This window comes from Phocoena sinus, chromosome 7 (genome assembly GCF_008692025.1).
Source record: "Phocoena sinus isolate mPhoSin1 chromosome 7, mPhoSin1.pri, whole genome shotgun sequence".
Taxonomy (NCBI): domain Eukaryota; kingdom Metazoa; phylum Chordata; class Mammalia; order Artiodactyla; family Phocoenidae; genus Phocoena; species Phocoena sinus.
In genome coordinates, this window is record NC_045769.1 from 34,669,640 (window position 1) to 34,692,215 (window position 22,576).

The 22,576-nt window shown below is 42.8% G+C and overlaps 1 protein-coding gene across 9 annotated transcripts in view; it reads right to left on the reverse strand.

Annotated features, from left to right (window-relative positions):
* Window positions 1-4,642: 4,642 nt before the first annotated feature.
* CFLAR (CASP8 and FADD like apoptosis regulator) overlaps window positions 4,643-22,576 on the reverse strand; it is a 56,188-nt gene continuing 38,254 nt past the window's right edge. For 6 of the 9 annotated variants that reach the window (XM_032638225.1, XM_032638221.1, XM_032638220.1 and 3 more), the window contains 3 exons: window positions 16,172-16,682; window positions 14,102-14,182; window positions 4,643-4,902 (listed from right to left, as the gene is read on the reverse strand). In XM_032638225.1, the coding sequence (XP_032494116.1) occupies window positions 4,731-4,902; window positions 14,102-14,182; window positions 16,172-16,682 (764 nt within the window). In that variant the 3' untranslated portion in view covers window positions 4,643-4,730. Of the gene's footprint in view, window positions 4,903-5,726; window positions 7,832-7,951; window positions 14,183-16,171; window positions 16,683-22,576 lie in introns of those variants that run through there. The other 3 variants (XM_032638227.1, XM_032638229.1, XM_032638226.1) reach the window with 3 other exon arrangements.

A 22,576-nucleotide genomic window follows, 5' to 3' on the forward strand; every position in this document is an offset into this window, starting at 1 on the left:
TTTTTACTATTGTGAACAGTGCTGCATTGAAGATTCTTACAAATAGATCTCTGAACGTATTTATAATGATTTCCTTAGGATGAAACCCAATGTAGAATTAGCAAGCTAATCTTTAAATTCACCCTTCCCCATTCTGTGAACCCCAAAGGCCTTGCATCCCACTTTCTTATCCGTTGGGTTTGAAGCAAGAAGCCAGGGAATTCGGGGGTGACAAAACCTCAAAGTTCCACAAGATGGTGATATTTCCTAAAAGAGTCCAACAGACTAGCATTAGATTGGTTAGGGAACTAGGCGGATGTGGCTAAAGGGGTAAAATAGTTTTAATGCTGCAAAAAAGAAAAAATAAGAATCAAAAGAGGCCGAAAGGTTTTCCATTTAGAGGAGAGTTTGTCGTTTAAAAGAAGAAAAATGGAGAGAAAGCTGCTTTGACCTTTGATTCGATAATTTTTCGAAAAGACAGCACAAGACAGCCATGTTTATAAAAATTTACAGAGCTTCCCTGGTGGCGCAGTGGTTGAGCGTCTGCCCGCCGACTCAGGGGACCCGGGTTCGTGCCCCGATCCGCAAAGATCCCACTTCCCGCGGAGCGGCTGGGCCCGTGAGCCATGGCCGCTGAGCCTGCGCGTCTGGAACCTGTGCTCCGCAACGGGAGAGGCTACAACAGTGAGAGGCCCGCGTACCGCAAAAAAAAAAAAAAAAATTTACAATGAGGCAAGTGGCATAAAATGTCCCTGATATCAATGTGTGCAAAAAGAGTCCAGTTAAGATGGCAGTATTCCCCAAATTGGTCTTCACATTCAGTGAAATCACTGTCAAAATCCTCACTGCCCTTTTTTTTTTTTTTTAATGTTACTTATTTATTTTTCTGGCTGTGCCCCACGGCATGTGGGATCTTAGTTCCCTGACCACCGATTGAACCTTCGCCCCTGACCACCGATTGAACCTTCGCCCACTGCAGTGGAAGCACAGAGTCTTAATCACTGGACCACCAGGGAAGTCCCCTCACTGCCCTTTTTACAGAAATTGACAAGCTGATCCTAAAAGTCATGGACATGTAAGGGACTTGGGAGAGGCAAAATAATCTTGAGAAAGAACAACAAAGTTGGAACACTCACACTCCCCAATTTTAAGACTTACTACAAAGTACAATAATCAAGACAATATAGTACTGCCATAAGGATAGACAGTTCCGTGGAATAGAATAGAGAGTCCAGAAATAAACCCTCACATTCACGGTCAGTTGATTTTCAACAAGGTTGACAAACAATTCAATGGGGGAAAAAATAGTCTTTTCAACAAATGGTGCAGGATATCCATTAGCAAAAGAATGAGGTTGAACCCATAATTCATACCATATACAAAAAAATTACTCAAAATTGATCAAAGACTGAAATGTAAGAGTTAAAATCTTATAAGAAAATATAGGTGTAACTCTTCATAACCTTGGATTAGGCAATGGCTTCTTACATATGATGCCAAAAGCATAAGCAACAAAGAAGAAAACAGATCAATTGGACTTTATCAAAATATAAAGTTTTGTGCTGGAAAGGATACTATACAAAAAAATGAAAAGACAACCCATAGAATAGGTGGCAAATTTTGCAGATCTTTGTCTGATAAGAGACTAGTATCCAGGATATATAAACATACTTACAATTCAACAATAGAAAGACAACTTTTAAAGATTTTTTTTTTTGATGTGGACTGTTCTTAAAGTCTTTATTGAATTTGTTACAATGTTGCTTCTGTTTTATGTTTTGGGGGTGTTTTTTTTTTTTTTGGCTATGAGGCATGTGGGATCTTATCTCACCGACCAGGGATTAAACCCGCACCTGCTGCATTGGAAGGCGAAGTCTTAACCACTGAACTGCCAGGGAAGTCCCAAAAGACAATTTTTAAATGGGAAAGTACTGAATATATGTTTCTTCAAAAACAATGTAAAAATGGCCAATACACACATGAAAAGATGCTCAATATCATTAGTCAGTAGGAAAATACAAATTATAACCACAATGAGATACTAATTCATGCCCACTAGGATGTTTATAATAAAAAAGACAAAAAATAACAAGTGTTGGAGAGGGTGTAGAGAAATTGGAACCCTCATACCCTGCTGGTGGGAATGTAAAGTGGTATAGCCACTGTGAAAAACAGTTTGGCAGTCCTCAAAAAGGTAGACATAGAGTTACCAGCAATTCAATTCTGACTTTATGACCCAACAATTCCACTTTTACGTCTATACCCAAGAGAATTGAAAACATATATCCACACAGAAACTTATACATGAATACTCATAGCAGCTTCGTTCATAATAGACAAAAAGTGGAAGCCATCTAAATGTCCATCAATTGATGGATACACAAAATGTGGTATAACCATACAATGAAATATTATTCAGGCATAAAACAAAATGAAGTACTTACATATTCTACAACATAGATGAACCTTGAAAACATGCTAAATGAAAGAAGTCAGAAGGCCGTGTATTGAATGATCTGTTTATATGAAATATCCAGAGTAGGAAAATGTGTAGAAACAGAAAGTGGTAATCCAGGGGCTAAGAGGCAGGGAGGAATAAGGAATGATGGCTAATAGGTACGGGATTTCTTTTTTTATTATTATTTATTTATTTAGGCTGCACGGGGTCTTAGTTGCGGCACACAGGATCTTCTTTGTGGCACGCGGGATCTTTTAGTTGCGGCATGTGGGCTCATTGTTGCGGCATGCCGGCTTCTAAGTTGCGGCACGTGATCTCTTAGTCACGGCACGCATGCAGGATCTTGTTCCCCGACCAGGGTTCGAACCCAGGCTCCCTGCATTGGGAGCGTGGACTCTTACCCATGGACCACCAGAGAAGTCCTAGAATTTCTTTTGTAGGTAGATGAAAATGTTCTGAAATTAGGTCATGGTGATGACTGCACAACAGTGAATACATTAAAAACCAAAGAATTGTACACTTTAAAGGATGACGTTTTATGAAATGTGAATTATAGCTCAATAAGAAAAAAAAAAAAGGAAGATCTAGGATATGTCACAAACAACTTTCTGATGGTTAGTTTCATGTGTCAACTTGATTAAGCTAAAGGATGCCCAGAGATCAAGTGAACCTTATTTTGGGGTGCATCTGTAAGGATGTTTTTTAGAAGAGATTAGCATTTGAATCAGTAGACTAAGTTAAGAAGATCTGTCCTCACCAAAGTGGGTGGGCATCACAACCAAGCCACTGAGGTCTGAATAGAACAAAAAAGGAGGAGAAAGGGTGAATTTTCTCTCTCTCTCTTCTTGAGCTGGGATATCCTCTTCTGCTCTCAGACTTTGGAGTTCCTGGTTCTCTGGGCCTTTGGACTCCAGGACTTCCACCAGCAACACCCCACTCCCCCATCCTGTCCCTCATCCCAACCTCCAGCCACAATCTTATTGTGTATGCTTTGGAGAATCTTGAAGGCTTCTAAGGAGGAAAATGATAAAGATATGTTGAGAAAGATTCTTTGGGTTGCTGTGTATGACATGATCATAGGATCATAGGCTGGGGGCAATATCAGTGAGAAAGCTGTCGTCATAGTTCAGTGGAGGAGTAATGAGCGCAGAGGAAGTGTAATGATGGGGATAGATGGAAAAGACATTGTAGTTGCAGAACTAACCTGATTTAGCCAGATGTAGAAACACAGGAGAGGGGAGACCAGGATGAAACTGATGTTGGGGTGATGCTGTTACCTAAAACTGGAGATGCAGGTAAAAGAGCAGATTGGGAATGGAGGTTTTTTTTTATGTTCGCCATATACTGAGTTTGAAGTACCAGAGGGAAAATCAAGTGGAAAAGTCTACCAGGAGGTTGAGGATGAGATCTGAACTTGAAGAGTCTGGGCTTGAACATCCCTCTTGTTATTGGCATAGAAGCAGTAATTGAAGCTACAAGGTTGTCAAAAGAAAAATATATAAAGAGAAAACAATAGAGTGATCCTTGGGGATATCCACATTTAAGGATGAGGAGGAGAAAGATACCAGGAAGACTTGGCCAGGAAGTCCTTGATAGAACTTCATAGTGGAACACCCTGGAGAAGTAAGAAAACTATGACGCCAGGGTCCAAGGACCACTGGTTTGGTAACTATGGTTCATGTGACCCGTGGATCTTGTAGATTTGGTAAAATGATTAAGGTGAAATCCAGATGGCAGGGAAGTATGGAGTAAATGGGAAAGGTGAAATGGAGAGGGTGTAGACTAGCCTAAAATTCACATAAGACAGTGGCTTGAAAGAGAGGGACTTTATTTGAAGGGGGAAGCAGAGCTTGTTTTCAGACTGAAGGCTCAAAGAGAGAGGAAGAGATTAAAGATACAAGAGACTTGAAATAATGCTCAGTCTTGGAAGAGGACTGACCTATGCCAACAGAGGGACTAAGAATCCGACGTGACGGACTAAGAATCGGACGTCTGGGGCAGGAAGTCCTTACCAAATAAAGAAGAAAAGATGTTTCTTATATCATCATTCAAATAGTGAAAAACTGGGAATGACTTATCATACAGAGACATATAGGTATAGGCATGACCACATAAATGAAAAGAGAGAAAACAGTCTTAAAATATTATGCCATTTATGTTTAAAATGAATATATTGTGTTTATATATATTAAAAGAGAATGAACATTTTTAACAATAAGTAATTTTTATTTTATATTTTAAAGTTACAATAATATGTGCTCTGTATAAAATGAAACAAAGAATACAGATGTGTTTATTCAAAATCACTGACTTTCCGGGCTTCCCTGGTGGCGCAGTGGTTGAGAGTCCACCTGCCGATGCAGGGGACACGGGTTCGTGCCCCGGTCCAGGAAGATCCCACATGCCGCGGAGCGGCTGGGCCCATGAGCCGTGGACGCTGAGTCTGTGCGTCCGGAGCCTGTGCTCTGCAACGGGAGAGGCCACAATGGTGAGAGGCCCGCGTACCACAAAAAAAAAAAAAAAAAAAAAGGAATAAAAAATATATGATATCACTACATAGCTACTAAAATAGCTGAAATACAAACCACTAACACCACCAAATGTTGGCAAGGATGTGGAGCAAAGGAACTCTACAAAATGGTGCAGCCGCTCAGGAATACAGTCTTTCAGTTTTTTCCAAAGTTACACACACATAGGCTTACCATACAATATAGAAATTGCTCTCCTAGGTATTCACTCAAATGAGTTGAACACTTACATCTACACAAAAATCAGGACACAAGGCTTCCCTGGTGGCGCAGTGGTTGAGAGTCCTCCTGCCGATGCAGGGGACGCGGGTTTGTGCCCCGGTCTGGGAAGATCCCACATGCCGCGGAGCGGCTGGGCCCGTGAGCCATGGCCGCTGAGCCTGTGCTCCGCAACGGGAGAGGCCACAACAGTGAGAGGCCCGCGTACAGCGCAAAAAAAAAAAAAAAAAATCAGCACACAAATGTGTTTATAACAGCTTTATTCATAATGCCAAAACTTCGAAACCACCAAGATGGCCTTCAGTAGGTGAATGAACAGTCTCTGGTATACCTATACAATGAAGTATTATTCAGCAATAAAAAGGAATGAGTTATCAAGATATGAAAAGACATGGAGGAATTTTTTTAAATTAACTTTATTTTTGGCTGAATTGGGTCTTCATTGCTGCGCACAGACCTCCTCTAGTTGCGGTGAGCGGGGGCTACTCTTCATTGTGGTGGCTTCTCTTGCTGCAGAGCACAGGCTCTAGGCGCGTGGGCTTCAGTAGTTGTGGCTCACGGGCTTAGTTGCTCCACAGCATGTGAGATCTTCCTGGACCAGGGCTCGAACCCGTGTCCCCTGCATTGGCAGGTGGATTCTTAACCACTGTGCCACCAGGGAAACCCGACATGGAGGAATTTTAAACACATATCACTAAGTGAAAGAAGTCAGTCTGAAAAATAGAATGTATGGCATTCCGGAAAAGGCAAAACTATAGAGAAAATAAAAAGATCTGCAGTTGCCAGGGGCTTAGGGAGAGAGAAGGATGAATGTGAGGAGCACAGAGGGTTTTTAGGGCAGTGAAACTATTCTGTATGATACAGTAATGGTGCATACGTGACATTATGCAGTTGTCAAAACCAGGAACTATACAACACGGAATGAGCCCTAATGTAAACCCTAGTAGACTTTCGTTTAATACTAATGTATCAATATTGCTCATCAACTGTAAAAATGTACTGCAATAATGCAAGGTGTTAATAGGAGGAGAATTGTGGGGCATGGGGGACTATCTGGAAACTCTGTACTTTCTGCACAAATTTTCTGCAAACCTAAAGTTACTCTTAAAAATAATGTTTATTAAAAAGAAAAAAGGTTGGGGAGAAATGTTTGTGGAGCAATTAATAAATGATCTTAATCTTCTCTTTTTTTCCCTTTTTTAAAAAACTGAGATGAAATCCACATAAAATGTACTATTTTAAAGTGTACAAGTCAGTGGCTTTTAGTACATTTACAATGTTGTGCAACCATTACGTCTATCTAGTTCCAAAACATTTCAAGAACCTCAGAGGAGACCTTGTCCCCCTTAAGCAGTCTCTCCCCAATCCCCTCTCACCCCAGTCCCTGGTGACCACCAATCTGCTATTTGTCTCTATGGATTTACCTATTCTGGACATTTCATATAAATACTGTCATACAATATGTGACCTTTTGTGTCTGACTTCTTTCACTTAGCATAGCGTTTTTGAGGTTCATCTGCACTGTAGCCTATATCAGTACTTAATTCCTTCTTATAGATAAATAACTTTCCATTGTACGGATATACCATATTTGGTTTATCCATTCATCTGATGGACATTTGAGTTGTTTCCACTTTTTGTCTGCTGTGCCTACGGCCATAAGCATGTATATAGGACTACTTGTTCACCTGTAATCTACCTTTTAGGTGACCCTTGTGGGGAGTTGGATTAATCTGTGATACTTAGTGTATACCAGCCGATATTGCAGAGGCATTTATTGAAAAGAATTTGTATTTCTTGAATGTTTGCTTATTAAGTGTGTGATAGAGCCAAAGTGGAAAAGCCTGGACCCATGGGTCTTGCAGCTTTGGTATGGCACAAGAAGGAGAAGCAGAGGAAGTGTTTCTTGGAATAGAGAGGGCAGGTTCTTGAAAAATCAGTCATTACGTTTAATGGCCTTGACTGAATCCTACATTTCCATCTCTGGAGCTACTGTAGGCAAGGAAGGGTCTGGCTGGGAAACAAGAAATTGTGGATTTACAAGCAGTGAGTCCTTTGGAGTCATTATCTGTGGCGATCCTAAACATATGTGCAGAGTTACTGTTTCTTCTTTTTTTGTTGTTGTTGTTTTCTTTTAATATTTATTTATTTTTGGCTGTGTTGGGTCTTCATTGCTGTGCGTGGGCTTTCTCTAGTTGCAGTGCACGGGCTGCTCATTGCAGTGGCTTCTCCTGTTGTGAAGCACGGACTCTAGGTGCCCGGGCTTCAGTAGTTGTGGCACGTGGGCTCAGTAGTTGTGGCTCGCAAGCTCTAGAACGCAGGCTCAGTAGTTGTGGTGCACAAGTTCAGTTGCTCTGCGGTATGTGGGATCTTCCCAGACTGGGGCTCGAACCTGTGTCCCCTGCCTTGGCAGATGGATTCTTAACCACTGCACCACCAGGGAAGTGCTACTGTTTTTTCTTTATATTCAGTTTTGTGTATGTATCTTTCAAACTCTTATTCACTGTAAACCAGGTCCAAAAGCTGGTCTATACTGATGATTCAGTCAGAACTTTTCCTTGTGGATTACATCTCTTATGAGGACAGTGTCCAAATCCTACTAATGTCTTAATAAAGCGTCTCCATCTCTCCAACAGAAACCACAAAACTATAAAAGGAAATAAATGAGAGCATCATACATACTAAAAACTTAGGTCAGCTCAGGTGTTAACATTACATTTTTAACAATACATACATACATTTTTAAACAATAATTAAAAAATTAAAATATTGCCTAGGCAAATATTTATTTTAAACTTACAACATGCATAAACATAAAAAAACACTTTAATCAAATAACAATGTACAAGTCAGACTAGGTTAGGTTAAAAGAAATATAAACCCCACATTTTTTTCTCTCACATAAATGTCCAGATGTAGGTAATCTAGGGTTGGTATGGTGACTCTGCTTCTTAATGTCTTCACCCAACAAGGCTCCTTCCTGTTCACCACTTGGTCATCCCTACAGTGTGGCTCTTATCCTCACAATTCAAGATGGCAGCTAGAGCTCCAGCCATCACATATGCAGTCTAGTCACTAAGACAGAAAAAGGGACAAAGGGGTGAAGGGCAAAAAACAGTTGCCTTTTAAGAAAAATTCTCAGCAATTGCCAAACAATACCACTGCTTACATATTATTTTCCAGGACTAGACACATGACCACATCTTGCTACAAGTCAAGGCTTGGACAGCTAGACTGTATTCTGTGAGGCTGTGTGCGCAGTTTCAAATTAAGACTTCTATTACTAGAGAAAAAGAGAATGGATATTTGGGACAGTGAGCAGGGTCTGCCACACAGACAAATTGACAAGACTGACCTCAAATTGTGACCTCTTGGTGGCATAAGTAACATGCTTAATCCTGAAAACTTGCTCCTAGAATATGGGAGAAGAGATTCCTGTTTCAAACACTGCAGACAGAAAAAGCTGTCAAGTGACCCCCTACCATGGCCTATTCATGGAAGAGGATGGAAGGCGTTGGGGACTGGAATGGAACTGGGGTTGACGAGACAGTCCTCCTAACCAGTGGCCCAGAAAAGCAGCCCTGAGACCACAGGTCCTGCTACTGAAAAGAAGGGCTAGAGATGAGACAGAGAAGTGAAGGCAGAACTATAGGAAAGAGTAGTCTCTTCAGCACCAAAGAACCAGCTGGTCAAAAGCTGATAGAGGGACTTCCCTGGTGGTCCCGTGGTTAAGATTCCACGCTCCCAATGCAGGGTACCTGGATTTGATCCCTGGTCAGGGAACTAGATCCTGCATGCATGCCACAGCTAAAAATCCCTCATGCCGCAACTAAGACCTGGCACAGCCAAATAAATAAATAAATGTTTTTTTTAAAAAGTTGGAGGAATTACCTAGACGTTACTTTAGAGACCAGTATGTTTAAATATACAGAGATAGAAAAGAGGATTTGGAACACAGAAAAAAAAGATACCAGCCATAGTTCTGTCATCCATATTTTGGAATATTTCTTTCCGGCCTTTTGTTTTCCTGTGAGACATATTTTTTGGGTTTTTTGTTTGTTTGTTTTTGGCCACACCACACGGCATGTGAGATCTTCCCCAACCAGGGATCGAACCCATGTCCCCTGCATTGTAAGCGCACAGCCTTAACCAATGGACCTCCGGGGAAGTCCTGTTTTGCTTTAAACGTACTTAGCTATAAAAATAAAGGCTCTGTTTATGGCTTGAGTTTATATCCTAGGCTGGGGTGACCAAGGACAAGCTACTTAGCATCCCTTTGCTCACTTTCCTCATCTATAAAATGGGAAGAAATAATAATGAGGACAATAATACCTACCTCAAAGAGCTGTTTTGAGGATTAAATGAGATAATTCATGTAATGAGCTAAGAACAGCTTATGTAAGCCTTTATTATTTGTATATATAAGTTTAGCGGTTACATAAAATTCCAACCAGTGGACGTTTTATCATAACATGCTCCTGTTACTAAACACTTGACGAATTTTCAGTTGGGGGCTATTATAAAGTATTAAATATTTTAATACATTTATCTCTTTTATACTTAGGGCTATTACTTAAAGCAGTATCTTCAGAGTCTTCATATAGATTTTAGAACATTTCATTTAAGCTGGGTTGTGGGTATGTATTCATTATATTGTTGCCTAATATAATTCTCCTTTAGCATGCCTTAAATATTTCATTTAAAAACTATACTCAATGAAAAAGAATAAGGCATTTAGTAATCAAATTGCTCATATACACAAAAATGTCAAAGAAGTAGTTGTAGACTCCACTATTAAAGTGAAAAAAATAACTCACAAAATAACTTACATGAGAGCTGACTAAAAGACAGAGATGGGGGTCTTTACAGCTCTTCACATGCCAAACCACAGGCACCTCCTGGCTTATCACTCACCATTGCTCACATTCTCTCTGCCCCAGATAAAAGTTACACTCATGGTTTTTAAAACATGCCTTACATTTCCCTTATCTGACCCTTCGTTTGCTTTGTTTCTTCTCCTGCAATGTATTCTCTTCTCCACCTCAACCTGCCAAAATCCTACCAATTTTCAAGGTTTGATTCAACCTTTTCAAAATAACTCCTCCACAGTGTGCTATAATAATAACAGCTATGTTCACATGGCATCACCAATGCAGTCATAAAAACTCTCATTGGGTATGATCATAAAGCCTCTCTCATTTCATCCTCAGAACAATTCTGCAAAGTAGGCAAGGGAAGGCAAGGCTTTATTCCTCCCATCTTGTTGGCCTGCTCCTGGAATCAAAGTCCCTCTTTACTCCACCCCATACCCCTTGCCAGTGAGCAAAACACACAAGCAAACCCTTAGCACTCTTTTTCCTTGGCACCTGCGGGTTGACTGATGAATGGTATTAATAAAAATAATGTAATCTAAAGACAGAAAAGTGACAAAAGTAAACAGCACAATATAATTTAATAAATATATATTTTTTGTTTTTGTGTGTTTGTTTTGTTTTTGGGTTTTTTTGGGGGGCGCATGTGGGATCTTAGTTCTCTGACCAGGGACCAGAGATTGAACCTGAACCCCCTGTGGTGGAAGTGCGGAGTCTTAACTACTGGACCGCCAGGGAAGTCCCAATAAATAATCGCTTTTTAAAAGAGGAGGAGAGAAAAGATGGTGATTTAACAGGCTCTGTATTTTCACCGTGTCCATCAGATGGGATACGGAAAGCTATGTAGCCATGCTGCCTCTCTGTGGGGGGAAAAGGGTGGGGCTGGAAAGGTAGGGTAATGACTCACAAACAGCTGAGAGAGGAGTATGATGCCTTCCCTGGAATGCATGCTACACACCTTCCAAAGTTTGTTCTAATTTCTGGAGGACACCAGATCGTAAGGCTGGTTGTTAACATTCTAGACCTGGCACTACCAATGATTTTCTCTGAGATTTGGGAACAGCTCACTTAAAAGCTGTGTGCCTCAGTTTCTTCAGTCATAAGATGGAGGTTCTCATTCTTTTTGGCATACATTATGGTTAACTACTCCCCAGGGAAGCTCCATGCCCCATTTTTCCCTAAAAGAACCCCAGCTTTTGGAGACCATGTGCCCAAGGGAGCTGAAGCCACTGAACCCCAGTCCCAGGGAACTGAGTCTGGGCTGGTATAAACCAACCATGGTAATCCCATTCCCTCTGCCGATGGTTGGTTTAAGGAAGAACAGATCATGTGATTCTAGCCAATGAGAAGTGAGGGAAGGGAACTCTTGGGGAGGAGAGCTTCTGGGAGATTTTTCCTTTGATCTTAAGAAGCCACACAAGGAAGAGATGTTTTCTCTTGCGTGTTTGGGTATGATACTTGGACCTGTGGCCCTCTTGTGACCTTTAGATGACAAATTTGAAAATAAAAGCCCAAACCCTGAGACTACGGAGAAGAAAGGTGGAAAGCATCAAACCCTTGAGGACATTGTTTAGCCAATGAATTAGCCAAGCCAGCAACTAACCCCCTACCTCTGAACCTGTTGCTTAGTAAGAGTAAACAAAATTTTTAAAAACTTTTTGTTTTAAGTTAGGTCTTCTCTTACTTGCATCTAAAACATTTTGATACGATTGTGTTTTTCAAATCTTTTTTTCCCCATTTTACTGAGAAATAATTGATATACATCACTGTATGAGTTTAAGGTATACAAGGTGATGATTACATATATTGTGAAATGATTACCACAATAGGGTCAGCTAACATTCACTGTCTCATATGCATACACTAAAAAGAAAAGGAAAAAGGAAAAAAATTTTTTTCTCCTTGTAATGAGAACCCTTAGGACTTACTCTCTTAACAAATTCCCTATGTGTCACACGGCAGTGTTACCTCTAGTCATCATGTCGTACATTATACCCCTAGTACTTATTTATCTTACGACTGGAAGTTTGTCCCCTTTTCTTTTTGTAAATTTTTAATTTATTTTTAATTATTGGAATGAACATCATTTGATGTGAATTTTCGAGAGATTATAGCTGTCAGGTGTCATTATATTACTTACTGAAAACCTAATGTCACAATATGCCATATCCTAAACTTTAATTCTTCACTGTCAATCACACTTATACACTAAACCTGCTTGCATGCCATCCATCACACCCGTCTTGTAGGACTTACTATTGTATATCACATAGCTGACTGTCTTTTGTTCTCTCTCATTCCATTTCTAAAGCCTTTCTTCCATCTCTGGTTTACCTCTACCATATTCTCTATCAATTTCACAGGTTATAGCTCATGGGATTACAGACTGTAGCTGCTCCTAAACCCTCTCTAACTAAAACTCTCATATTCACCATGTTCAGTTTTTGTAAAACATAGCTTAGGTGTGGGAGAAATCGGGGCCTACATCAAGAATCTGATATTTCAGCCTCACATTGGACAATGCACTGCAGGTGCTTACCCGTGCTTAGAGAGTCTTTTTTTTTTTCTTTTTTTTTTTGGAAATTTGTGCCTTTTGACCGCCTTCCTCCAATTACTCCCTTCCCCCACCTCCGGTAACCACTGCCTGATCTCTTTTTCTATGAGTTTGGCTTGTTTTGTTTATGTTTTTGTTTTGTAGATTCCACATATAAATGAGAGCATATAATGCTTGGTATTTGTCTATTATTTCACTTAGCATAATGACTTCAAGGTCCCTCTTGTTTTTATATTTAATGCAAATATAAGTTATCTTAATAATATATAAAAATATATAAAACTAAAAAGTAATATAAATAAATACTATGCTTCTGTTTTATGTTTCCAGTTTTTTGTGAGTCAAAGAAGATAAATGACATTTTTCAAGAGGGGTGGTGATCCCATTCCCAAGGTAAAAGAAAAGGTGCAATTCCCATCCATGATAGGAAACAGAATACGGAAAATGCCTGTCACCCGGTCAGGATGGGACAGAGAAGGATGCAAAAGCTGCCAGGTCATTAAGATCCCTCACAGTTTCCCTCTCTAATACTTAACACAGGGTTCTGGTTCACGAGTCCAAGCATATACATTGTTCCTGCTGGTGCCCCCAGCAATGTGAAATTCAAAGACACCCTCAGGAGTCCCACATTCATTAATACAAGGATAGAAAATTACTTTTAAAGTAGAAATAAGTGTATGAAGTGTCTGAAAACTGTTCCTTTCATCTTTTCAGCCTTTGTTGAGTGGTCACGTGAAAACACATATAAACATACCCACACAGATACATACCACTTAAAACCAACTTAAAAATATATAAATAAGTTTTCTTTTAACGTCAAGTGATTTTTTTTGGCCGTGCCTCAGCGTGTGGGATCTTAGTTCCCCAATCAGGGATTGAACTCATTCCCCCTGCAGTGGAAGCACAGAGTCTTAACCACTGGCCCACCCGGGAAGTCCCTTTAAATAATATTTTAAACAATAATATTCTTTTAGGTCATGCTTTCAAATCCAAGGAGGAAAGGTATACTGATTACTGTAGAATGCCATGTGAGTCCTAGACAGAGAAGCAACCTCAGATCAGAAAGCCACTGTTTTAAATTGAATGTTTGTGTCCACCCCCAGATTTATAGGTTGAAATCCTGTGCCCCAATATGATAGCATTAGATGGTGGGGCCTTTGGGAGGTGATTAGTTCATGACAGGGCAGCCCCTATGAATAAGATCAGTGCCCTTATAAGAAGAGACACAAGACAGCCTGCTTTCTCTCTGTTCTCTTTGCCATGTGAAGATACAACAAGAGGGTCATCTGCCAACCTGGAGGCGGGTTCTCACCAGACACCTGATCTATAAGCACCTTGATCTTGGACTTCCCAGTCTCTAGAACTGTGAGAAATAAATGTTTGTCTTTCTGGCTAGCAATGGAGACTGCAAAGCTAAGAAGGGTCTTTGGCTTTTCATTTGCAAGAGAGGATGAGTTTCTTTCTCAGAGTGTGCTGCAGCCAGACACAGTACCTCTCCTTAGCAGACACTCTGCTGTTCCAATCATACACCTTGCTGTTGAGTTCAATGTGGAGTTCCAGGAGTGAGTGTTTTCTGGAGGGGATGAGAAAGGCAAAAATTAATCCCACGCAAATATCAACGAGGAGACAGATTAGCATTAGGTTGAAATCAGCTAACAGATATGAAAGTGCTTTAAAATTGTTCCTTTCTAAATATTCTACAAGCTGCTTAGCAAGTGATCCAAACAGGTTTGCAGCACTCTGACCCAATGACCACAGTCCCCACCCACAGGGGCAACTGAGTTTTAGTCTGGGTACACACCAGCCAGATGATAACCCATCTGGATCATCCATGCAAATGCAGGATGGATGTAAAAGGCCAATAATACCGTTGGCCCGTGGTGTATGTACCTTGGAAGGCTGAGTTGCCCCTGCTCTAGCCCTCCCTTTTTGCTCTGCCATCCCTGAGGAGGCTAGGGGTCCCAGGCCCTGAGATTTATTCCTGAGGTCCCCCAAGCTACAACAGATGCCTTTCACAGGTGACTCAGAGAAATTCTAAATTGTGATTGGGGGGCAACAGAAAAGGGACTGCTAATCTTACATTTGAGGTACGGTGAGGTTTCCCTCATCCCAGATGGACACCAGGTCACCAACGTTTCCCTTAGAAAAGTATCCTTGCCAATAAACATCAAAAATGTCTAAGTTACAAAGACTGGCAGACCTGTATAGCTAGGTACCATTTTTCACCTATCAACCTCAAGACTTGGGGAAATAAACGAGCACACGGTATCAGTGAGAATTCAGGGATGCAGACTCTCTCATAAAAGCTGATCTATGGGAATTCCCTGGGGTCCAGTGGTTAGGACTCGGCGCTCTCACTCCCAGGGGCCCGGGCTCAATCCTTGGTCTGGGAACTGAAGTCCTGCAAGCTGCGTGGCGTGGTCAAAAAACAAAAAGCTGGTCTAACTGTCCTAGAGGACAATCTGACGAGATGCATCAGAGGCTTTAAAAATGCTCGTCATTCAACACAGTAATTCCACTTCCGGGAATTTTCCTTTCAAGAAAACAATTAAGGATAAGCACAAATACTGAGCTACGAAGACGTTGAACACTTTCTTTTTTGTGAAAGTAAAACATTGCCCAACAACTAAAGACTGGCCAAGTAAATTATGCTATAGCCATATTAGGGACTGCTCTGCAAACATTAAAATGATACTATAGGGACTTCCCTGGTGGCGCAGTGGTTAAGAATCTGCCTGCCAATGCAGGGGACACGGGTTCGAGCCCCGGTCCGGGAAGATCCCACATGCCGTGGAGCAACAAAGCCCGTGCGCCACAACTACTGCGCCTGCGCTCTAGAGCCCGCGAGCCACAACTACTGAGCCCGCATGCCTAGAGCCGGTACTCCGCAACAAGAGAAACCTGCACAATGAGTAGCCCCCGCTCGTTGCAACTAGAGAAAAAGCCTGCACGCGGCAACGAAGACCCAACTCAGCCAAAAATAAATAAATAATTAAATAAATTTTAAAGCAAATAAATAAAATAAAATGATGCCATAAAAATGCGATTCCTGACATGTAAAAATATACTGTTGCACAAACTAAAAGCAGGTTATAAAGTAACAGTAGATTATGATTTCATTTTGGCTTAAAAAGCATCTTTATATATGATTGTATCAGTATCCAAAAAAGATCTGGAAGGCAACACACCAAGGTTTGGTTAACAGATTAGTTCTACTAAGTAGGATTATAACTGCTTGTTATGTTCTGCTTTCAGCATCTATATCTCATGATCTATGTCCAGTAAGGAGTATGTATTGCTTTTGTAATAAGAAAAAAAAACATTTCTTAATTTTGAAGGAAAATATCCAAACCACAAGCTGACTACTATATGACCTTCTGAACTACAAAGCATTCATAAACTGTGCAGAGTCTATTATCATACTCCTAAGGCAACCCCAACAAGGAATGAAAAATTCCTCCCCCGAAGAAAAGGGCATCAAATATGGCACAGTGGCACTTCCATCCTGGTAGCAGAAAATAAACAACTGGGGCCAGGATCCGCCACAGCTTGGGTGGCTCACCTTTCTTTCCCCAGCTTCTGGGAGAGGCACTTCAGGTACAGTGACGGTGAAGGGGAGGACCGCTCCAGCAGGGACACGTCCGCTTTGCACAGGCTCCAGAAGAAGTCAGCTTCTCGGTGAATCACGCAGGCCCCGGGCTGCCTGGCCTTGGATTCTGCACTTTTCACTGATGGCCTATCCACCTCCAGGAAGCTGCTGTCCTCTAGCTGGCCCTCTGACGTCACATAGTTCTGAATAAAAAAGACCTTTGGCTTCCCTGAGAGAGAGGGGCATGCATCTGCCATGAACATCCTTTTGATATGATCCAAAGGGACCCCTGAGTGAGTCTGATCCACGCCAAACACGCTCTGAGAGCCCCCTCGGCTCACCAGGATACACACGAAGCTGTCGTAGTCTTGGTGTTGGGGCATGTGCGCAACTTGGCCAAGAATGTGCATTATATCTTCCACAGTGAGATGTAAGAAACGCTTGACTTCATAGCCCAGGGCAGTGAAGGTTTCCTCAAGAATGTCTGGAAAAAACAAACAAACATGAAAAACGACACAGCAGGGACTTCCCTGGTGGCGCAGTGGTTAAGAATCTACCTGCCAATGCAGGGGACACGGGTTCGCGCCCTGGTCCGGGAAGATCCCACATGCCGCGGAGCAACTAAGCCCGTGCGCCACAACTACTAAGCCCGCGCTCTAGGGCCTGCGAGCCATAACTACTGAAGCCCATGTGCCTAGAGCCCGTGCTCCGCAACAAGAGAAGCCACCGCAATGAGAAGCCCGCGTGCCACAACAAAGAGTGGCCCCTGCTCGCCGCAACTAGAGAAATCATGTGTGCAGCAAAGAAGACCCAGCGCGGCCAAAAATTAACAAAAAAAAACACAGGAGTAAGAAAAGCTCAAGAAACACTGGGTAGCAATCCTAAACATGGTCTAATTACTTGTCTGTTTCTGCTTTTGTGTCATAGTTCGAGGCTCTAAAGGACCTAAGAACAGGGCAGGAGGGATAGAATCAGCCTAAAACATGAAATGTGTGACTTTCATGTCCCAGGTTCCCAGTTATGGTCTGTCTCCTGTTATACCACATCCCCTGCCTGAGGCCACCACCGCATCTGGCCACGGGCAGAGACTGAACCCACCTCTAGTCTAAAAGAACCAAGAGAGGAAATACTTTTCCTTTTAGCCAAAACAAAGTTGGGGATTGTTCAAAGGGCTCTTTCTTACAATAACTCACAAGTTCATAGGAATGGGTGCATTTGCAGCATGGAGATCTAAACCTAGATCCAATGGCCACAGAAAGGGTGACCCAGGTCATGAGTTCCCTCACCTCCACCTGCTGTGAGCTGATCCGGAGGCCCCCGGATCTAAGCTGGGACCATTCCCAGACTCCCCAGCTCCTCTCATGACCTACTTCCCAGTGTAGCCTTTGACTGAGCAAGGGAGGGCCCTTGGCCAAGACGCCCTACAGCAGCGGTCCCCAACCTTTTTGGCACCAGGGAACGGTTTCGTGGAAGACACTTTTTCCACAGACTGGGGGTGGGGTGGGGTGAAGTTTCGGGACGATTCAAGCGCTTTACATTTATCGTGCACTTTATTTCTGTTATTATTACATTGTAATACATAATGAAATAATTCTACAACTCACCATAATGCAGAATCAGTGGGAGCCCTGAGCTTGTTTTCCTGCAACTAGATGGTCCCATCTGGGGGTGACGGGAGACAGTGACACCCAAAGTGTGTTTTTTTGGTTTGGTTTGGTTTTTTTGCAGTACGCGGGCCTCTCACTGCTGTGGCCTCTCCCGCCGTGGAGCACAGGCTCCGGATGCACAGGATCAGCGGCCATGGCTCACAGGCCCAGCCGTCCTGCGGCATGTGGGATCTTCCCAGATGAGGGCACGAACCCATGTCCCCTGCATCGGCAGGCGGACTCTCAACCACTGCGCCACCAGGGAAGCCCGAAAGTGTGTTGTTTATGTCCAGTCTACTCCATGATCTCATTTTGGTTGCTGTCACTGCAGAAAACCCTGCTTCACAAAGATAGGATGTTGGAAAAGAAAGCAGGCTTTTCCGTGCTTTTGTGGCAATCTCAGGATATTCTACCTTGACTTTAATCCAGAATGTATGGAGGTCTGAAGTTGTCTCAAACATACTTTTAAGGCCACCATCATTTGCGATCTCAAGCAACTGATCCTCTTCTAGCGCAGACAAAGTCGATTCACCCAGCTTATTCACAAATGGGTTACAGATCCATTCCTTCCCGGTTCGGGAGTCTTTTGTGGTTGGGAAGTAATGCTCAAACTCTTTTGAAAGCTAAGATAGGTGATCATGCATCAGCTGGGAGAAAGAAGGCCCCACAGTTCAGTCTCTTTCAAAATCTCTGCTAATGTTTGAAACATGTCAAAAATCCCAAAGTTCACTCATCACCCCCATAATTCCAGTTTGGCTTTGAATGCAGTCACTTTATCTGCCAACTTGAACACAGTTTTTGTTCTCCCCTGAAGTGACAGACTGAGTTCAGTGAGCAGGTTGAATATGTCACACAAGTAAGCAAGTTTTGCGACCCATTCTGTGTCACTGAAATGTGCTGCCAGTGGTGACTGTTTTTCTACAAGAAATCCCTGGAGCGGCTCTCATAACTCAAAAACTCTGGCCGGTGATCTACCTTTAGAAGCCATCTCACTTCTGTGTATAAGAGAAGACGTGTGTGCTCTGGGTCCATCTCCTCACAGAGGGGCACGAACTGATGTGAGTTAAGGGCATGTACTTTAATGTCGTTGATAATTTTAACCATGTCCTGCAAAACATTGTTAAGTTCAGGTACCATTTTTCGGCTAGCCAGCATTTTGCCATGGATGACACAGTGCGTAGACACACATTCAGAAGCGACCTCTTTGACCTGTAGTGAAACCAGAAAGCCGTCCAGTCATGGCAGCCGCTCCATCTGTGCATATACTGACACAAAATGACCAATTCAGTTTTCCTGATATGTAATCATTCAAAGACTTGAATAGTTCTGCAGCTGTGGTGTTGGTTGGCAACAAAAGTGCACATAATATATCCTCATGCACATCCTCCTGAAAAATATATCGCACAAAAACAAGCATTGTTGCCTCGTTGTCAACATCGGTAGACTCGTCAACCTGGATTGAGTACCACGGTGACTCATTAATCCTCCCTAACCACTGTGCCTCAATATCGTCTGCTATTTCATCAATTCGTCTAGTTATGGTGCTAGCCGAAAGAGGAACACATGCCACCTTTTGAACTGCAGCCACTCCTGAAAGTTCATGACACATATCCTTAGCAGTAGGCAGGATCAACTCTCCACCAATAGTAAAGGACTTCTCAGCTTTAGCAATGCAGTTAGCCACTAGGAATGATGCTCTCAATGCAGACACATTTGATGAAGTGGTAGCCTTCAATGATTGTCTCTGTTCTTCGTGTTCACGTTTTTTTCTTTTGAAAAACTCCAAAGGCTTGTGGGGTTTCTTTATATATATAAATTTATTTCTTTATTTATTTTTGGCTGCGTTGGGTCTTCGTTGCTGCGAACGGGCTTTCTCTAGTTGCAGCGAGAGGCGGCTACTCTTCATTTCGGTGTGCGGGTTTCTCTTGTTGCAGAGCAGGGGCTCTAGGCGCGTGGGCTCAGTAGTTGTGGTTCGGGCTCTAGAGCGCAGGCTCAGTAGTTGTGGGCTTAGTTGCTCCACGGCATGTGGGATCTTCCCAGGCCAGGGCTCGAATCCGTGTCCCCTGCATTGGCAGGTGTGTTCTTAACCACCGCACCACCAGGGAAGTCCCCAAAACCTTGTCTTTTGACGCAGGGTGCTTGGTCTCCATGTAGTGAAGCAGTTTTGAAGGTTTCACGGCTCCATTGGATAGCCAGTTGCCACAAATTATACAAAGCAGGTTTGGAGAATGTGAATCACCTGTTGCAATGAACCCATAATTTAAGGAGGACTCTTGTTATTTCCTTTAAAATGAAGCTTTCTTTTTGTTGGCAGTCTTAGAGTCTTCTGCTATCTCATCATTGGGTCTTTCCCTCTTTTTTTTAAAAAATTAATTAATTTATTTATTTTTGGCTGCATTGGGTCTTCGTTTCTGTGCTAGGGCTTTCTCTAGTTGCGGCAAGCGGGGGCCACTCTTCATCGCGGTGCACGGGCCTCTCATTGTCGCAGCCTCTCTTGTTGCGGAGCACAGGCTCCAGACGCGCAGGCTCAGTAGTTGTGGCTCATGGGACCAGCTGCTCCACGGCATGTGGGATCTTCCCGGACCAGGGCTCGAACCCGTGTCCCCTGCATTGGCAGGCAGATTCTCAACCACTGCGCCACCAGGGAAGCCCTTCCTCTTTTCAAAGAAGCTCTCCAGCACTGTTTGTTTTTTACCTATTTTGGCTAGGGTTAGCTTGAGGGCTTACCAAAACTGTGACTGAGACCAGTGCGCAGTACGGGAAAGAGGTGTGGACGGAAACGGTAAATAAAATAATGGGTGGGCCACGCATGGACTAAAGTAAGTGTTGGATTCTGACTTAAAGCCTGCCACCAGATGCAGCTTAACTGTCACTTGCCCCTCACTGATAGGGTTTTGATATGAGTCTGCGAGCAACTGATTTATTATGGTCACTGTGCAGTCAAACCCCTCTGCTAATGATAATCAGTATTTGCAGCCGCTCCCCAGCGCTAGCATCACCGCCTCAGCTCCGCCTCAGATCATCAGGCATTAGATTCTCATAAGGAGCGCGCAACCTAGATCCCTCACATGCGCAGTTCACAGCAGAGTTCGTGCTCCTATGAGAATCTAATGCCGTCACTGATCTGACAGGAGGCGGAGCTCAGGCAATAATGCGAGCGACGGGGAGTGGCTGTAAATACAGATGAAGCTTCGCTTGCTCACCCGTCACTCACCTCCTGCTGTGTGGCCCCAGACCGGTACCAGTCAGTGGTTGGAGGGTTGGGGACCCCTGCCCTACAGGGCCCCCAGAGATTCTTCTCCTAGTTTCCAGGAATCCTGGGTTGACTTTGCCTCGAGAAGCAGTGTAAAGCAGTGGAAAAAGCAGGCAAGCCTGCCTTTTAACACTGACCTCACCGCACCTACGGGCTGCATTGCTTTAAGGAAGTGGGTCTCCCTAGCTTTAAGTGGAAGTGAAGATACCCACCCCATGAGGATGCTGTGAAGATTAAATGAGATAATACAAATAAAGCTCCTGGTGCTCAATAAAAATATTCCCTGTTCTCTTTTTAAAAATCTTTTTGTTCATCTTCTAGAAGTTTCTATGGCCTTGGAACCCTAGAAATCCTACCCATCTACTTTGTTCCCATCTGCTCAGTTTGCCTTTATTGGAGAAGTAGGTACCGAATTGTTTCATCTTTCTAATAGCAAAGAGAGACATCTTTCTCTTCCTCATTCAAAAAGTCCACATCCTATTGAGCTACCCATTAAGTTTCTACTCCTTGTCTGAGGGATGCCTCAGTTCTTAGTCCATTTTCAGAGCAGAAAAACCATTCTGTCCTAAGCCCAGAGGCTAAACAAGAATCTCCTAATTCAGGCTGTCATCCAAACTATTAGCCACTTCTCTGGATTTGCTTCCCTGTCTCATGACTATGTACCCACTTCTGTTCCTCCCCTGGGGTATGACCTTCCAGAAGTCTACGACTGCATTCACCCCGAACCAAACAACATGGTAGTAATCAGAGTACCTATAACTTCCACCAAGGAACAGAGGGGTCCTATCCCATACCAGTTTAGGCGTCACACAAAGGGGTCAAGGGGAGATAAATAACTGAAAGTACATATAACCGTTTACTACAAATTCTTGACACTAAATGGGAACAATATGAAGTATGGATAGACAAATAATTCAGAGACTCACAGCTTCAACCAATAGTTTCAACTGTCTTGTCTTGCCAACTTTACCAACCACTAGTAAACTATAAAAGTAAAAGTAAGCAATCACAATTTCTCTTCTGGCTTCTCAGCAGGAAACAGGAAAAAGATTAAAAGTTGGAAAAGAAACATAGCCTTGGGTTAACAAAAATCTGGAATCTAAGCAGCCACTGGACAAATAAGAGCTGGCTTGTGCGCTCTTAATTTAATTCACCCAGCCTATGAGCAGTATCTGGACACAATCACATAGAGTCTTGTAGAACATTCCACTCAGGAGACCCACGTCCTGCCAGATATGGCGGTTTTAAATAAGTCCATGATTCTTTGACACTCCTCCCTTAAAAAGATAGAGTGTAATTCCCCTCCCCTTGAATGTGGACCAACTTGGTAACTCGTTTCTAATGAATGGAATGTGGCAGAAGAGATACAACGTGACTTCCAAAGCCAGGTCACTGTGGAACAACTCACTCTGGGGGAAGCCAGTTGCCATGTCTTGAGAGCACTCAATACAGGTCCCCAATGCCACGTGGAGAGGCCTC